Raw genomic sequence first — 20,039 nt, 5'->3', positions numbered from 1 at the left:
TAATATGAGATAACCTTGTTTTTATTTATATACTTTATTGTTTTATTAGTTTTCTGAGGCAGAATATATGTTTTATTAATAAAACATAAAAACACATGTAAGTATGACTTGTTTTATTTGTACTGCTCATGTCAACAACAAAAAAACCTGCCATTCGCCTGGTCGCTCATCTGACGTCATCAACAGGCGCCTCTCCTCTCCTGGTTCTCTGGTTGTGGTGGTTTTGTAAATACAAACTGAAAAGAGGGACTTTAAACATGCCGATGAAAGGACGGTTTCCGATCAGGAGGACTCTGGAGTACCTGCAGAAGGGAGACATCATCTTTAAGAACCGAGTAAAGATCATGACGGTGAACTACAACACGCACGGAGAGCTCAGCGACGGAGCAAGGTCAGAGCTAACGGCTAAAACACGGCTCACAAGTCCTCAGAGCTAACGGCTAAAACACGGCTCTATTATGTGTATTTTTCATATATATAAATATTTATATTGTTTGATAAATAGTGAAAAATGACCAGAATATATATAGGAATAAGAAGTTGGAACCAGAGAATTGTTTTGACATAAGCAATAAATTGATAATGAAAAGATAATTTCCTGTTATTTGACTAATAGATCAATCATGTCGGCTTCACTTTGTTTAGTTCCTTCAGATTTAAGCCTTTTTATTTATGTAATTTCTAATTTCATGCGCAAGTTCCAGCATTTTTGTTTTCTCGTAAAATAATAACACTTAAAACGGTGAACATACATAATTCTGTGAATCTTTAAAGTATAGAATCAATGTTTAGCAACTATAGCTATTACAGAAGATAAACACACGAGTCATGTGGACTTATTTCTTCAGTTTCAGTTAAAACTATTACAACTAACAATGATAAAATAGTACGGAATAGTGTAAATTAAACATTCTCATGCTTTGGTCCATTCAGAACAAGAGGAATATATAATTTAGGATTAAAAGAAAATGTACCGCCTGTGTTTCTTTATGTACTTAGAGATTCAGCCCACCTGTCTTGTTCTGTTCTTAAACGTTTACTTTCTCGTTGTTTTTTTTGCAGAAAGTTTGTGTTCTTCAATATTCCTCGGATTCAGTACAAAAACCAGTGGCTCCAAATAATGATGTTCAAAAATATGACACCATCACCGTTCCTGAAGTTCTACCTGGGTGTGTATTGTTCTGTTTGATGCACACAGGAGACGTTTTCCATCAGAGCGTTCTGCCATAAAAGGGTTCATTTTAACTCAAAACATCTTCTCTGAAAGCTAAACTAAGTATGTTTGAAGCCTAAACTAAAAGGAGAAAACCACGAAGGCAAAACCTCTCCCATGTGCTCCTTTGACCCGCGTTATTACCATCATTATTATGATGTATTGTATCACGCTTGTGCTGATATGCTTTCTCTCCTTTGCAGATGATGGGGAGCAAGTTCTGGTGGATGTGGAAGGAAAGGACCACAAAGAAATCTCACAACATGTGAAGAAGATTCTGGGAAAATCAGAGTAAGATATTCTAGAATATTCAGCAGTGTCTCCTGGTTCAGATACGTTTGACTGTTTGTGTTGATAGATTTCAATTCAGAGATTACACATCAATAGTATTTTACTCAAATGAATTATGAAAGCTGGATCACTTAACTGAAATATAGCTGATAATACTTTAACAATGGCTGTTATTTACACCTGTGATTCTCTGCCCGTCCCTGCATCGACCAGACAATCCATAAAAGTACCGATGTTATCTGCTCTGTTTTACAGAGAAGTGTTACAAGCCGAGGCTCAAGCCAAGATGCAGGCCTCCAACCCCGCCAACTTCGGGCCCAGAAAGTACTGTCTGAGGGAGTGCATGTGCGAGGTGGAGGGCCAGGTGCCGTGTCCCGGCAGCACGCCGCTGCCCAAAGAGATGACGGGGAAATATCGCGCCCAGATGGCAGCGTCACAGGAGTGAGACGCCCGAGGACCGAGGAGGAGAGCCGAGTGCTGTAGATTCACGGGACAATGCTGAGCCACGGTTTGATTTTGTACGATTGCATAAAAAAGAAGAAAAAAAAAAAAAAAGGACTACGCCGTTGCAGATTTAGCTGTAAATATGAGTAACTAAATGGATCCCGCTGTGCTGTGCGTTGTGGGAACGTCGCTGGCTGGACTCTCCAGTCCAGCGAGAGCAGCAGGAAACGACCGACACACAACAGGATGAGATTTACACATCGAGCAAAGTGTCAACACTGCAATGTAAACATTCAAATAAAACTGATTTGCCTGCCCATGTGGCTGCAGTCGTCGCTGTGTGAACATTAACGAAATCTGAACCTTAAGTGAGCATAACCACAATGTTTAATGCGAGAGGCAGAAACATCTTAGAGAGACAACTTTTTATTTCTTTTTCTTTTTTTATTGGTGCTGAGATGGAATTTTCCAAAGTTTGTGCATCAAAATAGTTTTAGCAAATTCGCTAAAAATCAACTGCTAATACACATGAAGAAGCTGCTGGAGTTATTCACGCCCACAAAACACTTAGTGTCTTCTGTGGACGTCAGACGTTAGTGTGAGATCAACAGACGACAAACACATCACGGACATCCTGACTGACTGGAAAGCAGCGCTGTGAGTGATAATACTGCATTCATGTAGTGTTCATTTATCTGACAAAACCAAAACCTGTTTAAAATGTTGCACTGATCCTAAGAATTTAGTTTGATCTTCTCAAATGCACACGGGGGTTTTAGTGACTCCTGGCGTCTTGTTTGAAGATGTGCCTCTGCAGATAGTGTTATGCTGGTTGGATGATGAATGGACTTCTTGGTTGAAACTACTGCTTCGGATTTTGGCCGACAGCACGGAACAGAAGCGATTCCATCAGTCCAAATGTATAAAAGAAAAGCAGGAAGACGGGCGTGGCCTCTAGTTCTTTAGAAGGAGCAGCGGCGTAAAGAAGCCGGACACAACTCGTGCAGCCCGAGTGCTCCGTTGGATCTGTAGTGCCTCTGTTAACCAGATCACGGCCTGGAAGGGGTCCCTCAGTCGGTCAGGGGGAAACGTTTTGCTCCACTTGGTTCAATGCTTTAAAAATAATAAAGGTCTAAAAAAAGCCAATGTGACAAGATGCACAAAATAAAAGATCACTGAACTGAATCTGCTCGAGGACGACCTTCAGACCGAACAGAGACATGGTTCACACTTAAATTCAGTTTTACAGAAAAAAAAAAGCAACTTCCACTGAAACAGAAATGAACAGTAATACTGATTCAAAGCCTGTGGTGGACATTGTATCGCAGATGTACATGTGGTTATTTATAGTATGATTAAGTATTAGAAGCATTTCTCCCTGAAACGTCATGAGTGAAAGTCACAGAACGACGCGGGGAGAAAGTCATGTGACTGATTTAATATTTCAAGCCTGTGAGGACCTCTTACTGAATGATCATAGGCTGGTCGTAAAAGCCTAAATTCATTAGTTTCTAATTAAATCATCAGATGGTGTTTGTTGTTCATGGCCCAGTTAGAACAGTAATATATGGTTCGGTTCAGGAGTTACCACAAATAAACTAGAGTTGGTGGTACAACAAGGTGGCACTAATGTCAATGAAGGTAAAGGGAGGCTCCACCGATTCTACACATCAAAGTCTGAGGTTCTTTAAGGACTACAAGTCTGAAATTTAAAACAATTCTGTAAAGTAGTGAGCATCAGACCGCGTGAGGCTACTAGGATCAAACGCACTGGTGGTGGAGTTACATTTTGGGTAATGTAGATGTTTTACTGTCCATCATGAATCTGACAATGCTATAAGAGTGCAATGCTATTTCAGTGGACTACTCTTAAGATAATTTGGCAAAAGACCCCACATAGTATTCAACTATAGATCTCTAAATGTGCATCGTCAGCTTCATGGCTCCCTTTTGTTCACAATGCCGTTTTGAAAGTGTTTGAAATCCATTCCTCTGTGTTCCTGATGCAACAGCGTTAACATCTACAGCAACATGCAAACTGTACAAATGGACTTTTTCTTGCAGTGCTTAAAAAGTGTGCATGCTGAAACAGACTCCAGCCCTCTGCGACCCTGTACAGGATGAGTGGTTTAGAAAGTAAGGGAGTCACTCCAGACTGCTGAGCTTTAGTACATATTTAATTTTGGGACTTACCAAATCTTTTTGTGGTGCAGCAGACCTCGCCCAAACTAAAACCAGTGGGCTCATTAGTCATGTAAAGTGAGCTAGCCTTGCAGGACTTGGTAAGTAGCAGGTAATCAGGGGGGTCAGTGCTTCTTTTTCTTCTGCTCTTGGAGGGTGTGCTGTAGCTCTCCGAGGTTCTCCGACAGGAGCTCCACCTCGTCGAGGCGGCCGCTGAGCTTGGCGTCAAAAATGTAGGCCCTAATGTTGTCAATCTGCTGCAGCAGCAGCTCCTCCTCGATCATGTCCACGTCGGGCAAATCCCCGGCGTCATCGTCCCTGTCGAAGGGGTTGGTCGAGACTCCCGGAGAGTTCCTGGAGGCTTCCAGGAACGGGTTACCCGTGTCTGTGTCGCCGTCTTCAAAGGGGTTACCGGCCACGGCCGGTTTGTCTTCGTCGGCCGGTTTGTCTTCATTGAACGGGTTGTACTCTTTCTTCTCGTTGCGGACCTCTTTGTGTTCCCTCTTTATGTCCTCAGAGAAGGGATTGGATGGATCCTCCTCAACGGGAGTAGAGTCCTCTTCGTCGAAAGGGTTAAGGGAGGCGTTGTTCTGTCCGTCGCCACCAGGGGGGGTCACATGCCCCCCTAAGCTCCTCAGCCTGGGAGGCGACTCCTCCTGGCTTGTGAGAACAGGGAGTGCTCTCGCAGGGGATGGACTCCTCTCAGCTTTGGGAGTCAGGTCCCCTGCTTCAGTGTTCTCCTCTCCTTGGCAGCCGACTGCCGGACTAATATCCGGAGACATCCCCCACGTGAGGGCAGGCTGAGTGCTGCCCACAGCGGGGCCCCAGTGCTCCCAGTCCTCCCTCTCCCGGGCCTCCAGACGATCAAGCTCCCCCTGCTGCAGGCTCTCCTCCTGGGCCAGCTTCTGGGAGAGCGAGATGGCCAGGCTGGTCTGCTGCTGGTCGTACTCGTCCTGCAGCTGACGCAGGTTCTCCTCCAACATGGCCACCTCGTCTGCCCTCTTGGCCTCCCGCGCCTGACGGAGGAACGACTGGATGTTCTCAATCTGCTGCAGGAGGGGGTCCTCCAGCTCGCTGCGCGTGTGGACGGCGTCTGCGGAGGGCAACCATCCTCCGGCTTTGGTCATGTGCGGAGCTCTCGGGGCCCGCGGCAGCTCTCCGTTGGTGCTGGGAGGCGGACGGTTCTTCTCAGACTCCTGCCTCCTCTTCAGGGTCTCCTGGGTTACCTGTTGGAAATAAATGATGTATAAACATTTAGTAACTAGTTCCGAATGAAGAAGAAAGAGAAGTATCGGTACACAATCTCACCAGTCTCTCTTGTTGGAGTCTCTTCTCTTGCTCCTGTTTTCTCTTTTCCTTCAGTGCTTCATATTTATCCTTGGTGGGTAAAGACATGAGACCTAACAGCTTCTCCTAAAACAAGGACGACACGGAGAATGAGTGAATTCAGGGAAACAAAGGATGACGCTGGAGAGACATATGTGACAGTGAGGATTGGAAAGACACCGAAGCCCCGTAAGTCTTTTCTCTGAACGTCACCTGGACAAACAGCGTGGCTGTGTAACGGATCATCTTCTGCAGCTGGAGGGCCTTCGGATGCGGTGGTGGATCATCTTTTGCTCCTAGTGTTAAAATCTTCTTACTGAGAAGAAAACACAGATTTGATCTTTTTAAAAACTCCATATTTGACAAAGATGACAGAAGACTTTGACATTTAGGACCGACATCTACCTCAGGGCGTCGATTAGTTGGTAGTATTTCTGCACTTCCAGTCTCAGTCCACCAGCAGTGTCTAGATTGTACGTGGTTTCTCCGGCACTGTGAGATCACACAGCCACGACGATGAGCAAGCAGTCTCTCATATCAAAGATTATTTCTCACATCAGAAATGCTTCTTAAATAACTGGTACTTACGTCAGCGACTCTGCCATTCTGATGTATTCTGGAGCCTTTTCATCCACCTTCTCCATGCACATCCTCAGCCGCTGACAGGAAGACAAGTTTGGAGCAAAGTGAACAACAGGAAACCCCAAAAGACAAACACTGAATGACGGGAAGGATACAACAGAGCAAACTGCACTACTAGTGGGACCAGAAGAAGGGACAGACTGTAAAATGTATCGAACCTTTTTGTAATTTGAACTACGACATTGTTTGATGTGCAAACCTCGTAAAGTTTCACTACATCCGGCATGTGGTCCTTCTCTTCCAGCTTCTGCTGCCTCTTCAGCAGCGTGTCCATACAGTGGCGACAGCAGCGGATCTTCTCGTCGTCCTTCTCCTCCAGCATGGACGTCACGCTGCTCAGGCTGCTGATGCTGCCTCTTCTGGAACCCATCCCACCGCCGCCGCCTCCGACCGGGGGAGACTGGGACTGAATGGGGCTTCCAGGTACACACAGGGCCTCTCTTGTCCCATTAATCAGCTTTTCTGTGAACACAGAATAGGCAGTCTTGAGACACGTACTTTACTTCACCTGGATGTCCGATGATAATTTGCAGGAGATTTGTTTCATACGTACGGGCCAGAGGTAAGGTGACAAAGTCCATGCACTTCCTACACATGATGGACCCACAGAGGCGGCAGTGGTGCCGCCTGTTCCGGATGTTGAACTTGTTTCCGCAGTCGGGACAGAACGGGACATCCGAGTCGTTCACCCATGACACCACGGACTTCTCAATGGCTGTGAAAGGAGGATGAGAACACTCATTCATTTAGAATATCAACTCATTGACGCACACCGAGAGGAGTTGTAATGAAAACACAAACCTCTGATTCTGGCAGCATCGGAGTTGATCCTGTCAAACGATGTCAACTAAAAAAAAAAAAAAGGACAAATGAGTCGGCAGAGTTACGCCCTATCTTAAGTGTGATTTAAGATTCATGGTGCGAGTGATTTGTGCTGCTGTAAGCAAACCTTTTCCAGTCTAATGATAAGCTTGTTGACCTCAATGACGTAGTGATCTATGCGAGCAGCCCGGTGTTTTTTAAAGAAGTCCAGGTGACTTCTGGTTGCTCCTACAGAAGCAAAGAGAAAGGAAACCACAAGAGTTCAGCCTGTGGTTGCTGCTTAACGGCGTTCTTAGTAAATCCCATTAATACTTGTCTAATTCTATCCAAAGATAGATTCATTTCCTCCCAGTTTCACAGACTCACCCAGTTCCTGAGGCTCCCACATGTAGGGGTCCACTCCGCCGTAGTAAAAGGACTCATAGCTGCCTGTGTCCAGCCGGTCGTCTCCATCCCTCTTCAGCAGCTTGTCTGTGGCTTTCTTTGCCTTCTGAACCAAAACTGCGCACAAAGAAAATTAGGACACCACTGCCTCCAAGTCCACGAGAACATCCAGTAATATTCAGTTCTTGATCTGAACAACGAAATACTAATCAGAGAGCAAACTCCCTTGTGTGCCTCCGTTTTCAACCAGGAGTCTTCCTCTCTGCAGCTCATCAGTTTTATCTACGTTCCCTCCCTGCAGCAGAAAATGTTGCCAATTCATCTTGGCAACAATTTCCACCAAGTCAAACACTGCAGTGCCATTATATCAAACTCAATTTGTAACCCTTAAACTGCTTTAAGGCCACACTGTCTCCTTTGCTAAACTAGTTATTTTTATTCTTAAGACTTTACAATAAAACACAAGACTGGAATTGCATCGTAGAATTAACGCGACTCACGTTTGAGCTGCCCCCTCACGTGGCGGTCGTCCCCAGAGTGCTCCTCTTCATAGTGGTCTTGGAGTTGGTAGAAGGACTGAAGGTCCTTGAGGCACAGTGGGCAAAGGAAGCCCTCCTTCACTTCACCTGTGCCCTCAAAGGGGGGTGGATAGCTGGAGGCCATGACCGAGGCAGGCTGTGTTCTGGGAGAAGAGAGACGCAAGGTGGGAGATTCTTGCTTCGGGCCACATGTCATGGGGTGTGCAACCCCCACAATGATGGTGCCATCGCACCTGAGAAAGGTCCTGGGACACCTGAAGAGCAATGAAGATTGAGGCTACTAATAATATTTCACCAAATTCACATGAAATTCAACTGTCAATAATGTGACTTTTAGGTGATTAAAGTATAAGTGTGACAGACACTAAATTAAAGAGCTATATTATGTCTTACTTGGCTATTACTGCTGCACATGTTTAAGCTAATGATTGTGCAATATAGCTCTTAACAAAAGGTTTACACCCACTCTAGTCCCTCATAAAGAGCTAACATGCTAATGCTACTGCAGACAGTTCTGTGAGTTGCACAAATCTATTATACACCTTTTAAATCAATTTGTGATGTTTGTGTGTTAACCACCCGACGGCTTAAGTTACGCTGTTTAAACAGTTATGTAAGTTTGGCCGCCTTTATGCTGTAAATGTAACGTTAGCTGCAGAATGCTAACAGGGTTAGCTTTCTTTAGCTATCGATTCTCTAATCGTTTTGTTTAAAAACACGGAGGACAAATAACTTCAAACTTCTCAAACACAAATACTACAACACGATGGATGCGGTGTACTTACAAATGAATCCAATAACAAATGTGTGGTTGACAGTCAGTGTTCTCTTTGACAGCTCGACAACACCAGCTGCAGCAGCAGCAGCCCTGCCTGGTCATGTGATTAGCATTCGACCGGTACGGGAAGAGAAGAGGGACAAACGACACGAGACACACACACGCACGAACTGGAGCAGCCTTATCAGAACAATTCTGTTTTCTTTCTTTCTTTTGTTCAAACATGTGATTTTAACGGTGGATTAGTTTAGTAGTGTGTTATGTGCATTTAGGCCACCTTCTGCTTTGGAATGTGGACCAGATTTTCAAGCCTACCAATTAATTAATTAAAGCCTCCTTCCATGCATTAATTTACTAACTAAACCAGTTCCATAAAGTTTATATCTTCAAGAGTTGTCAACATTGTGTGATACATTTGATCTTTCCCATCGGACATCGGCTATTATCTGATTACAAAGGTCTTTTCATGTCTTCTAAACTAAATAGAAAATTGACTGGATGATAACAAGGATTCAAGGATTATTTATTGTAATTATGCAACACATGGATGCACATCGAAATTCAGTTGTAGCCCATTTGCTACACAACAAACACATGACAAACAAAACAAAAGCAGTCGTAGATTCCTGTCGTGCATTTTTTTATTTTGCATCCTAAGGAATGTAAACGGCAGCAACAAAAACAATCCTCTGGCCGGATAATATGGCCGACATCTTCACATTAAAAATTCAACATGAGGAAAACATTCTCCATCAACTTTGACTGTGTTTGAGCACCAAGCATCATCACATAAACACAGAGTCCACCTCCTCTCATCCCACCGGAGACTGTTCTCTGTCCTGTTGTCCGCCTGTCAAGTGCAGCTTGATTCGGGATAAGGAGCCCTGGTCTACATCCAATGCTGGGTGCTCTCTCTCTCTCTCTCTGTGTTAATTCTCCCCTGCTTCCTTCTTCAGTCAGACATGCTGAACTATGTTGCTATCAAATGCTTTCACCATCATTTTGGATATCCCTGTCTTCAGCCGACTCACTACTTCTGCTTCAGACTCTAAAGACTTCTTCTGTTCCCGCTCATCCTCTTAATCACACTCCACACTTCTGCTATTGAGGCAGTCCTCCCAGTTTCACTGTCAACATCTCTCTTGTATGCAACTAAATTATCACATATCAGACAAACCAACTGTCTTTCCTCTAGAGAGCTTTATACCACTTCTGCATTTACATCAATGTGCCATCTCGACTGACATATACCACAACATACTCCTGACCTTCACCGTTTGTGCTCTATCAGTCTTCTTCAACAGGTTCCTCCCATCATCCCCCTCCTCCCTTTATTGCCATTAAAAGGCATGTAGCACAGTATTACAAAAATGCAAATAATGTTTCAACGAAGTGTCTTGTTCACACATCACATCAGTGTCTCCGCCATTAAAAGTATTAATCACATGGTGGTTCTTGATTTCGTCTGCAGATTGTCTCCCAAGTCAACCCCAGATAGTGAACTGCTGCTTTTAATATTAACTAAATCCGCACTCTTGCAATGAAGGTGTTTCTGTAATATATATATATATATACAGTATATGTATATATCCATGGATAACTCTGTCAAGCTAGCCATATTCAGCAAAGTGAACATCTTTTCTTCTACATAGTTGTCCTCAGTCTCATCTGCTTAACTTGGTCATGGAGGCATCAACATTTAATTGAGATGGTAAATTAACAGTGAAAACTCTTCATAGCTTAATTTAACACCAGTATTCATAATTACACTTCATGTTTACTTCTCCTGATCTTTACCTCATTATAACAAGGTCCATAGGGGCATCTCAATAAATAAACATGTTCTATTATATTATATTAAATTATATATACGTGTGTGTTTTATATTATACTGAATATTATTATATGATATATATATATTATTATATTATACTGAATTGCCTGTGAGGGTGGCAAAAATAAGATGTCCTGACGTGTTTGTCAAAGTGTTATTTACTGCTTGTTTTCGTCTTGGAATAAATGTTAAATATTTAACTGCAAAGTAGTAATGCGTGTTTGATACCTTAATTTTTTGTCTAAAAGTAATAAACCTACCGTGAGAAGGAGAGTACAAAGTGAATGTAGCATACACAGAGTGAGTCGATTCGAGCAGCAAAGCGATGTAGCAAAGACAAGGAAAAACCTCAGGCAGGAAATATGGGCATCATTTTATTGATATGCTTTATCTTTTCAGAACATCAAATCTCAACATAGTCTCCACAGGTTTTGACATGTTCAGTTAACATCCGGACAGACTTGGGTTTGTGACAAAAACAAGGTTAATTGTGAGAGGGGGCATTTCTTCTTTTGGTGTTGGGAAGAAACTCCTTGGCACCCTCAGAACTACTTTGCCGCGGTACGTTTTCACCATGTTTGGCATGAGGGTTTCGTCCTTAGCCACTGCCCTGTTCACTTGCTTTCCCACGATTTGGGACAACTCCTCGAACGGGATGCCCACTGGGTTGACCACCTGCCCCTTCATCATTATCGGAGTCAGGGCAGTATTTATGGGGATCAGCTGGGTGGCCACCACGGACTGACCGTTGAAGAATGGAAAATAAAAGGTCAGACATTATTATTGTTCTCATGGCACAGTTGAAAAAAACAATTCAAAAATGTTTTCTTAAAGGTTCTCTGTCTTTCTAAACAGAAAACTATTGAATTTTACTGTGGCTCACATTTTTGAATATTTTTTTGTGGAGCAAGAATATCTCACCTGGCTGGCTGAACTCATGTGGTCGACACAAAGGAGGACGAAAAGCAAACCGGTTAAAATAGCTGACTTCATGGCTGTGGCTGAGACTTAATTAATTAGTAATTAATTAATTAGCGGAGAAAGAAGTGAAAGCTGTAGCTGAGACTTCTGAAGGACAGGTTCATGTGCTGCATCTAATATACAGTATGTGGGAGGACTTAACCAGCATATCCCGTTTCCTATTGGCCTGAAAGTAGGTCACTGTGTCAAACCTCCTTAAGTCAATTGTAATTGCTCTCATACATCTGCCAATACATCTGCCAATCACTCCTCACGCATGCACACTTGTTGTTTGGGGCTGTTCTCAAGCTCAATAAGTTATTAACATGACTGCATCCAGCGAGCCAAACCTGTCAGGTGTACCAGCTAGTAGAGAAGCTTTGCATGTACTGCTTACCTTTCCCCATAGTCTGCTGTCTGATTGTGAGGTCAGGTTGATCTGGGATCAGCTCTTTCACTGTAGTTTCTCCGCCAAAGTTCTCCTCTCAAATGGGTCTTTTGAGCTCACGCTCGCCTGTAGAGACTAGTTCTGACGAGCATGCGCAATTTGGGGCTAAACTGCTTCATAGACCCGCCTCCTGCGGGCACTTCCTCCAGAGCCCCAGCGCTGCTGAGAGATGGAGACAGGCGGAGAGGACGTGCAGGAAATGTATATATTTTGAGCAGATATCATATTTTACACATATTACTGGGTGCATTCCATATTTCAAAAACACAAATATTGACAATTTGTATAGTTTTTTTATTCATCGCTGCTCGCAGCTTTAATTAGATTGTAATTACATTGTAATTTATCACCTGACTGCACATCCCATTGGTTGTGCTCTTTTTTCCCTCCACTTTCTTCTTCTGTACCTCACCTCACCTGTAGGGGGCGCTGTGAGCCTCTCCAACGCCTCCATACTTCTTTTCTCCCACATTCATGACTCACTTCACAACGTTTCCTCACCTGGTTACAGAGAATTCCCCATAAATAGAGATAATATCTTCCTTAGTCTATTATTCCGAGGTATCATTAATGTTTTCTCCTCGATTATAATATCACTTTCCTTTATGTTTTATTTCACTTTTTGACTTCTGTCATTATCAACCCAATCAGAAACTCCCCTCCGGTCCATTCCGGAAGTAGTTTCCTCATCTGCTGACGCCCTCATGACAACACTAGACCACTTTGTAAGTATATCACTAGCTATGTCCCAATTCAGGGTCTGCATCCTTCGGAGGACCCAGCCTTCGCGGTCTACGTGGGCCGCGTCCTTTGAGGACCGCGTAGGCTAGACCGTGCGGTCTACGGAATGAGACGGCCTACGCCACAGAGGACTTCCTGTTTGCGTCAACAGCTGTTCCCGTCCCCCTCTTGCTGCTCCCATCGCCTAGAATCCCTGCTCAACAGGATTATATATATTTTAAAATATATTTATAGTGTATATACCTGTATATATATTGATAGTGTATATATAGATGTATAGTGTGTGTGTATATATATAATCCCTGCTCAGGATTATAAATATATACACATAAATACATTAAACTAAAATATTTTCATATACTTTGAAGTTTTTAGTTTAGTGTTTTTAATCATATATTCAAAAAATAATTCATAGTTTATTTTCATAATATTGTTTTTCTAAATTAATAATCAGTTACTATGTTAAATAACACATTTTCAGTTATAGTTCTTGCAATTAAAACAATGTATTTATCAATAACTTTATTTTATTTCATTCACACATACACATGTATATATATATACCTGTACATATATAGCAATCCTAAGGCAGAGGAAATCAATGAAGACAGTTAATATTAACAGCAGCAAAACAAATGTCAGAAAACGTGTTTATTAAACTTAGAGTAACACATGTGCATATACTTTATATTTTTTTTAATAAGTTGCCCCCACCCCTGCAGGCACATTTTCTCCAAAATTGTCCAAATCACATTTAGAAAATTATGAAAAGAGAAACATTTATCAATAATGTTCACACAGGGATGCAAATTTAGAAGATTGACAATTTTTACACAGCAGAATATATACATAGTCACATAGAAATCATTTACATGGATGTCTTATTTAAATTTAAATAAATAAAAGAAAAAGGTGACATCACAACTGTCATCTCTGTGACAGCAACATGAACACATGAGAAGGATCTACTGGTTGTGTTATTAGTGAAGGCTTTGTACAGGATGAGAGCTAATGTAACTCTAACCTTAAGTACAGGATGGTCAAATGGAGATATTACAAATGGACTAATGTCTTAATTCAAGCCATGGTTGCTGAATGTTTGTCCATCGTTCTCAACTCAGCTCCTGGCTCTCTGTAACAAAACAAGAACAGAATCAGCAAAATACTCAAGTTCAGTTTATCTGTGTAAATAATCTCAACCGTATTAACGTTATTGAATTTATCCACCTCAGGTGGATGACAGGAGCTCAGGTAGACGGGTTATCCACCTGCTATTACCGCCGCGGCTTGTTAGCTTGTCAGTTACGAACGTCACGTAATTTAACGGATCATTTTAACACACATGTGATGTTATAAGATCTCTTGTTTTGTTTTAACATTAGTATCAGTGACATTCGAGTGAGTTGAAACCCAATACTTACATTTAAAAGTGAACGATGTCGATTCACTCGCTCCCGCATCACTTGCTGCCATGTTCGATACAAATAAAATCTTCACCGGCACGCAATGCATCTCGGGATGTGCTGGAAGGATACATCAGATGTGTCCTCCAAATCTGGGGTCTGAAGGCTGCATTCGTCGGCTGCATTTGAAGGAGTCTTCAGCAAACATGCGAATTGGGACAGCCTAGTCGCCGCGCTGTGACGCAACCGGTCTACGAATGCAGCCTTCGAAGGATGCAGCCCCTGAATTGAGACACAGCTGTGTTTCTTCTTGTACTCTTGCTTCCTGTCTGCTGTTTAGGCCCACGAGTGAACTCAATGATCTCAGTGTCATTGAAACAATAGGCCCCTTTCACAGCAGCCTTATCCACGTGATCGTTGCAGGACAACACACACAGGTGTAATTAATAACATTAATTACGGCACCGTTCCATTTAGGTGGGTCAGTGCCCTGGTATTGAGCATGCTGGCTCACTAGAATGGATGCGACACACAAAATAGAACAGGGCCATAATTAATTAAATTAATTGCACCTGTGTTTACGCTGTTAAGACATAAACATGGCTGCTCTGGAAAAAGGGGCCTATTATGTTGGCTATAGTGCCTCATCAAGTTCACCTTGCGTCAGTTGGTTCAGGACAATTTCATTAATTGCTGATTTGTTCAGGAATATGTGACGTGGAATGATAAAAGCTTTGGGTTTCTGCATTATCACCTTGAGGCATGTTGTAGAGTGGAGACCATAAGACCATTCGATTCGACTAACTCAATAGTTTATAGTTTTATAAACTTTATATTTTAGCCTACAGTTCACTTTCTGGGGCTCTAAAACACAATTAAGATGCCACGTGTAGTATTAAAGCCTCGAGGTCAATGGGGGCCCAAAACTCATTTATGCCCCGAGGCCCCCTAGTTAGTCAGTCATGGGCAAATTAAAGTATAATTGGTTGGACTGCCTCAGCCGTTCTCAGTCTTGTGGGTCAGGAACATGAATCTATTGAATGTAGCTATAAGAATGAAAAAAGTATATATTTTTTTGCTGTGTAAAATTATGTTTAATGTAAATCTTTTTCTCTGACTTTTGCTTTTGTATTGTAAAATCTGTTGATATACTTTGCACCTTTTGTTAACAAATTCCTAACCATTGAGAAACTAATATTGCCTGTTAAGGATTATTAATATGCACTTTTGTGTGTTTTATTTATCTTGGATATTTTCAGATTTTTTTTTCACAGTACAATCCAATGTCTAAATGTTCTTAAGAATTAAAAGTTATTAAGATGTTCTTGCATAATTATGCTATTATATTATAATTATATCAATGACATAAAATTGTCTTAAAATTGCAATAATATTTCTGGGACAATACCGTTCAACAAAAGTAGTTATTGTGACAGGACAGTAGACGCTGCTTCACTTTGTAGGGCTCACAAACCAAAAATGTTGGAAACCATAAACTAAAGACAGAGTAGTGTGTGTGTGTGTGTGTGTGTGTGTGTGTGTGTGTGTGTGTGTGTTGGGTTGTGTGCGTATCACTGTTACATTATCAATAGGCTTGTGCTCTTTATACAGCTTGACCTAGACAAAGAAACTCCAAAGCCACAAACCTTTCAGCTAAATTATATGTAAATGTCATATGTATTTTATATATATGCCTCGCCTTCTCGCCTTGAGGTAATTCAAGTTGGCTCAAATATTTTTGTGCATGAGATAAGTATATTTATTCGTCTGAAATGTCTCATCCAGTGCAGACAATGTGCATTTGTTTCCTCCCTGCTTGACGGTTTGTCAAATCCACTGCATATTACTACTGGAGTTGAAAGTTGTGTGTGCGTCCCAGTGGAGCTTCTCCACCATGAAGTCTCCATCTCTAACTCACGTGCTTGATGACTAATCTGCATATTGATCAGGCCTGTGGGCAGCCGCTGGGATGGAATGAGCCCAATTAACGTGAGGAGAGGAGATACCTGACACACTCTGTCTGCTATCGCACTTAATCATTGTTGATGAGGCTAAAGCAGAGTGACTGCTGTGTTGGACTACACACTAATTAGACCTGTTGGGTTGGATAAACAGTTTAATAGACTTTAATAGTGCACAACTGAAGCAAACCATACATTTTTACCAATGCGTTTTATTGTCCAACAAAAACATTGGTGGTTGACTTTAAGGCAAAGGCGTTTTATAATTTAGCTTAAATAAACTTAATCCATGCAATAATATAGAAAAATAATCAGACATATTTTATTTTGCGGTGGTATTCATTATATTTTACATAAGTAGAAAATAATGAAACACAAATCAAATCAATGAAGGGATTTCCTCTGCAAAGCTGTAAACGCTGGCCACTTTCATTGATCATATTTCAAGCTGGACCTATACTGGACTGAAGAGCGCGCCGCTTCACAGAGGCAACATCGCAAAAAGCCAGTAGACTAATGCTTTCATTCTTGGACTTGATAAAGTAGCCTAATCAACGGAATAAATACTAAATCATTTGAATTAATTCAAATCAAGATAGGGCACGCACTCTTGCGAAACCCATATTTACAGCGATATAACCAGTCTGGAGGACAATTACGCACAAGCTCTCCAAACAAAACAAACAGCAGATACACGTTTTTGCGACGATGATACAGTGACTGTCGGTGGAACAACAGATTAAATGGTTTAAATTATTTTTTCGTTTTTAATAATTAATTGTGGTCACTTCGTTTACACATGTATTTGTTTACAATACAGCAGTACACGCGCTCCGGACTTCTGTTTAACCTACTCTCCTTCCACTAAGTCCTCCTCGGGTGCAAACCTTTTACCCGGGTGTTGTCGCTTCTCCTCGCCATGACTCTTGTTAATGTTGTCTAAAAAGTCGAGCAGCAAACTGGTCTTGCTGCAGCTCGTAGGGTCCAATACGTCACACGGACTGTTTGTGCCCAAATCTTGACTGGAGTTATCCCAAAACCGTTTCCCGGGGTGTTGACGCTTTTCCAACTCAGCGAGGTCGTCGTCTCCTTCTCCGTCCGCATCCCAGTCCCCATCGTCGTCCCCATCGCGCTTACCTGGGTGCTGGCGCTTGCTGTGCACCACCAGGTAGCGCTTCCCCGGGTGCTGTCGTTTTGAAAGTTCACCCAGGAGCGTCACGGGGTTTTCAGAAACGCGTCCCAACGCGAAGCGCTTTCCCGGGTGCTGCCTCTTCTGGAGCTCCATGAACGAGTGCATTTCTTCTTCGCGTTTACCCGGGTGCTGTCTCTTTTGAACATCGAAGTACTGTTCATCCCCGTCTTCTTCTCTCCGCCCCGGATGCTGCCGCTTCTCCAAGCCCTCGCCGTATCTCTTACCGGGATGCTGTCGTTTTGTCATCCATTCTGTCTGAGAGGAAGATCCCTCTGGAGAAAGGAAAACATTATTTAGATTACTTCAAGTAGCCCCAAGTATAAAAATTCCCGTTTCCCTAGTTTGTATGCCGTGCGTAAATTGCGCACAAACAAGTGTAGTTGGTCGTCCATATCCCTTCTATCATCTTTTCCATTTTCATGTTTTAAAACAAATGTTTTGAAATATTATTTATAATTGTCTAACTGGAAACACCAACATGCCCAAAACTCTAGAACATGTTTTCACTTTAAATATTTTCAATTTAAAAACGAGACAAATATTCCTTTCATCAATGTCATGGCAGTGGCTAATTACATTTTATGACTGAGAAACAAAAAAAAGTGTCAACTACTTTATGTTACCATTTTGCACCAACACACGTATTTTACGCACCGTTTCTGGCGTCTTCGTTTTGTATCTTTTTGAGAATGGACCGTATCAGGAGACTTTCTGCTCTCTGTAGAATGATGTCGTCTATGGTCCTCCCGTCCGTCTCGTCCTCAGCGGGGATGCCCTGTCCTCCAGACACAGTGAAGTTGCAGACCACGAGAAAAGCCAAGATGAGCAGACATATCGACTTCATGGTAATTTAGTTGGTCCTCTGATGAAGAAACAGATTAGGGTCGATGGGGAATATATCAGATAAGAGATTAACAATTTGTTCAGTGCAACTTGGTTCACTTGAGGGCAATTTTCTTGACGACTGACACAATACATTCTGACCAGTTAAGGTTCTTATAAAATCCTTAAACCAGTAAATGTGCACGGGAGAATCATTTCACCGCAGCAGCATTTTTAAACCAGTTTTACAGAAAAAAAAGATGGAAACTGAACGTCAAGCTGTTTAAAAACTTCTGAAATTAATTTGAATAACGCGAAGGCCTTATAATAAAAATACATTTGAACTACCCAGATGTGATGAAGCAGCTCCACTAACACTAAAGACAGACATCTTTACTTAGCTTAAAGGTTTGTTCTGAAGTGCGCTAGACTCACCTGAAGTATCCAAGCTCTCCTCTCCCTCTGACTCTGTTGAGCGCACAGAGATGATCGTTGCTCTCAGCCTCTGCAGCAGCGGTTGGCGACCCGTATGGACCAAGTCTGGAGGAATGAGCAGATAACATTGCTGTGTCAGCATTTATACTTTCCGGTCACTGTCGTCACACCGACGCTGAGAGTCATTTTTCAGGATCGCTTGTCACCGCTGATGTCACCAAGTCGTGCACAACTGGATGAGGTGAACGATCGTCCTATAGGGGCCGATGTGATTTGAAAAAAACAAACCCGAGTGTGAGATAAACAGAAGGCACTAGTAGATGACTGGATAAGATGAATTCACTCTCAGAAAATGTGAATTTTAAGTTTTCTAATCCATTTTCTATTGAAGTTGAAAATCTTTCATTTTGTTGGATAAATATATTGTTTACTTAATTAGGTTTTTTAAATACACTGAGTATGAAAATATGTTTTCTTCTCAGACCAAATAAGTCGTGTAAGTGAAGGTCTCCAGAAAGGGCTGCAGAGAGATGCATTCATATTCTCTTCAGAAACACCCTCAGGTGACAGGAGTCAAAAGTGAGAGCTGAATCCATCTGCTTCTTTGAGCACAAATAATGCAACAGCTGAATGTGTCAGAGGAGAATCTAACAAGTCTTACAGTGTGAGCAAAAGAGATTTTGACTTGGTATGTTTATAAAGCAGCCAAAACCCCCAAAATGTTGTGATCTTTGGTGTCAGTTTGAGTACAAATCAACATTTGTACTCAAACTGGCCGCTGGAGTTACTTACTTTGTATTTACAATTAGAACTGATGATTTGATGATGGATTAGTCAATTATCAGAACATAAATGACAACTGTTTTGATAGTTGACCATTTTGTAATATTTTATAGTTTCTGCTTCTCAAATGTGAGAATGGTAAAAACACACAGCGTTCTCCTCAGCTGGACATCAGGTCAGTGGTATTTGGAGAATTTACTGAAGTGTTATGATGTCATGAGTTGGCTACTCGTTCCACACCCCTTTTTTGCAGGTGGCAGGTTACTTACAATTTAAACTGTTGACAACTGTAACTGTGGATGCAACTGTCTGGAAAATAAGTATTTTTTTAGGAGATTTGGCCCTCAAAAACTTTATGTTGTTGAGCACTGCGAGACTTCTCAACCCAAATCTCACCAAAACTATATCTTTTGTTCATTATGCAGAGTCAAATCACTCCACTGTCTGGAGGAACTCCTGCATATGTGGTTATCTGCTGTTCACTATGTTTAACATTTATATACTGCACTATTTCATATTTTATATATAATGTAATGTTAAGTAAGTAGTAGTAGTAAGACCCATATCAATTATTTATAGGTGCAAAAAAGGTGTTTAAAAAAATGATGGTTCTCACTCATATGACATGCAACAACACCCTAGCTTTGGTCTGCTAAGTATTAGCAGTGACAATCGTTTCAGTTGAGTAACGTCAAAAAACAGTTTTTTTGTGAGTTGCCAGCATTCAGAATTCAAGCTAAGCTAACGTTAGCTGGTTTGCCGACACGTGTTGCCATCGCAACGATAAACAGTCACGTTACCGGCTCAGGCGGGATTGAAACAAGTGCAGGAATATAAAAC

At 42.0% G+C, this 20,039-nt stretch overlaps 3 protein-coding genes across 3 annotated transcripts; 1 reads left to right on the top strand and 2 right to left on the bottom strand.

Annotated features, from left to right (window-relative positions):
* Positions 1–163: 163 nt before the first annotated feature.
* Positions 164–2,265, top strand: mrps25 (mitochondrial ribosomal protein S25). Its single transcript, XM_076100224.1, has 4 exons — positions 164–391; positions 1,063–1,169; positions 1,417–1,504; positions 1,760–2,265. Exons 1-4 carry the CDS (start codon positions 258–260, stop codon positions 1,947–1,949), a joined length of 519 nt encoding a protein of 172 aa, XP_075956339.1. The 5' UTR covers positions 164–257; the 3' UTR covers positions 1,950–2,265.
* Positions 2,266–2,371: 106 nt separating this feature from the next.
* Positions 2,372–8,752, bottom strand: rbsn (rabenosyn, RAB effector). The gene is made up of 12 exons (XM_076100157.1): positions 8,628–8,752; positions 7,804–8,096; positions 7,286–7,420; positions 7,047–7,147; positions 6,899–6,944; positions 6,651–6,812; positions 6,297–6,559; positions 6,044–6,114; positions 5,861–5,947; positions 5,669–5,771; positions 5,438–5,542; positions 2,372–5,355 (listed from the first exon to the last, which is right to left on the bottom strand). The coding sequence occupies exons 1-12, from the start codon at positions 8,720–8,722 to the stop codon at positions 4,255–4,257; spliced, it is 2,562 nt and encodes an 853-aa protein (XP_075956272.1). The 5' UTR covers positions 8,723–8,752; the 3' UTR covers positions 2,372–4,254.
* Positions 8,753–16,817: 8,065 nt separating this feature from the next.
* Positions 16,818–18,003, bottom strand: trh (thyrotropin-releasing hormone). The gene is made up of 2 exons (XM_076092199.1): positions 17,814–18,003; positions 16,818–17,431 (listed from the first exon to the last, which is right to left on the bottom strand). The coding sequence occupies exons 1-2, from the start codon at positions 18,001–18,003 to the stop codon at positions 16,818–16,820; spliced, it is 804 nt and encodes a 267-aa protein (XP_075948314.1).
* Positions 18,004–20,039: the final 2,036 nt, after the last annotated feature.

The sequence above is a fragment of the Anarhichas minor genome, unplaced genomic scaffold (genome assembly GCF_050575085.1).
Source record: "Anarhichas minor isolate MPS153535 unplaced genomic scaffold, ASM5057508v1 ptg000003l, whole genome shotgun sequence".
NCBI lineage: Eukaryota > Metazoa > Chordata > Actinopteri > Perciformes > Anarhichadidae > Anarhichas > Anarhichas minor.
Note: the sequence above shows the minus strand (reverse complement) of the source record. Positions and strands in the feature narration are given on the sequence as shown.

Coding starts and splice junctions, on each gene's coding strand:
- mrps25 (XM_076100224.1), top strand. CDS start 258: ATGCCGATGAAAGGACGGTTTCCGATCAGGAGGACTCTGGAGTACCTG. Junction 392..1,062: donor GAGCTCAGCGACGGAGCAAG/GTCAGAGCTAAC, acceptor TTTTTTTTGCAG/AAAGTTTGTGTTCTTCAATA. Junction 1,505..1,759: donor AAGATTCTGGGAAAATCAGA/GTAAGATATTCT, acceptor TCTGTTTTACAG/AGAAGTGTTACAAGCCGAGG.
- rbsn (XM_076100157.1), bottom strand. CDS start 8,722: ATGACCAGGCAGGGCTGCTGCTGCTGCAGCTGGTGTTGTCGAGCTGTC. Junction 6,945..7,046: donor TTATCATTAGACTGGAAAAG/GTTTGCTTACAG, acceptor TTTTTTTTTTAG/TTGACATCGTTTGACAGGAT. Junction 5,356..5,437: donor GACTCCAACAAGAGAGACTG/GTGAGATTGTGT, acceptor TATTTCCAACAG/GTAACCCAGGAGACCCTGAA.
- trh (XM_076092199.1), bottom strand. CDS start 18,003: ATGAAGTCGATATGTCTGCTCATCTTGGCTTTTCTCGTGGTCTGCAAC. Junction 17,432..17,813: donor AAACGAAGACGCCAGAAACG/GTGCGTAAAATA, acceptor TCCTTTCTCCAG/AGGGATCTTCCTCTCAGACA.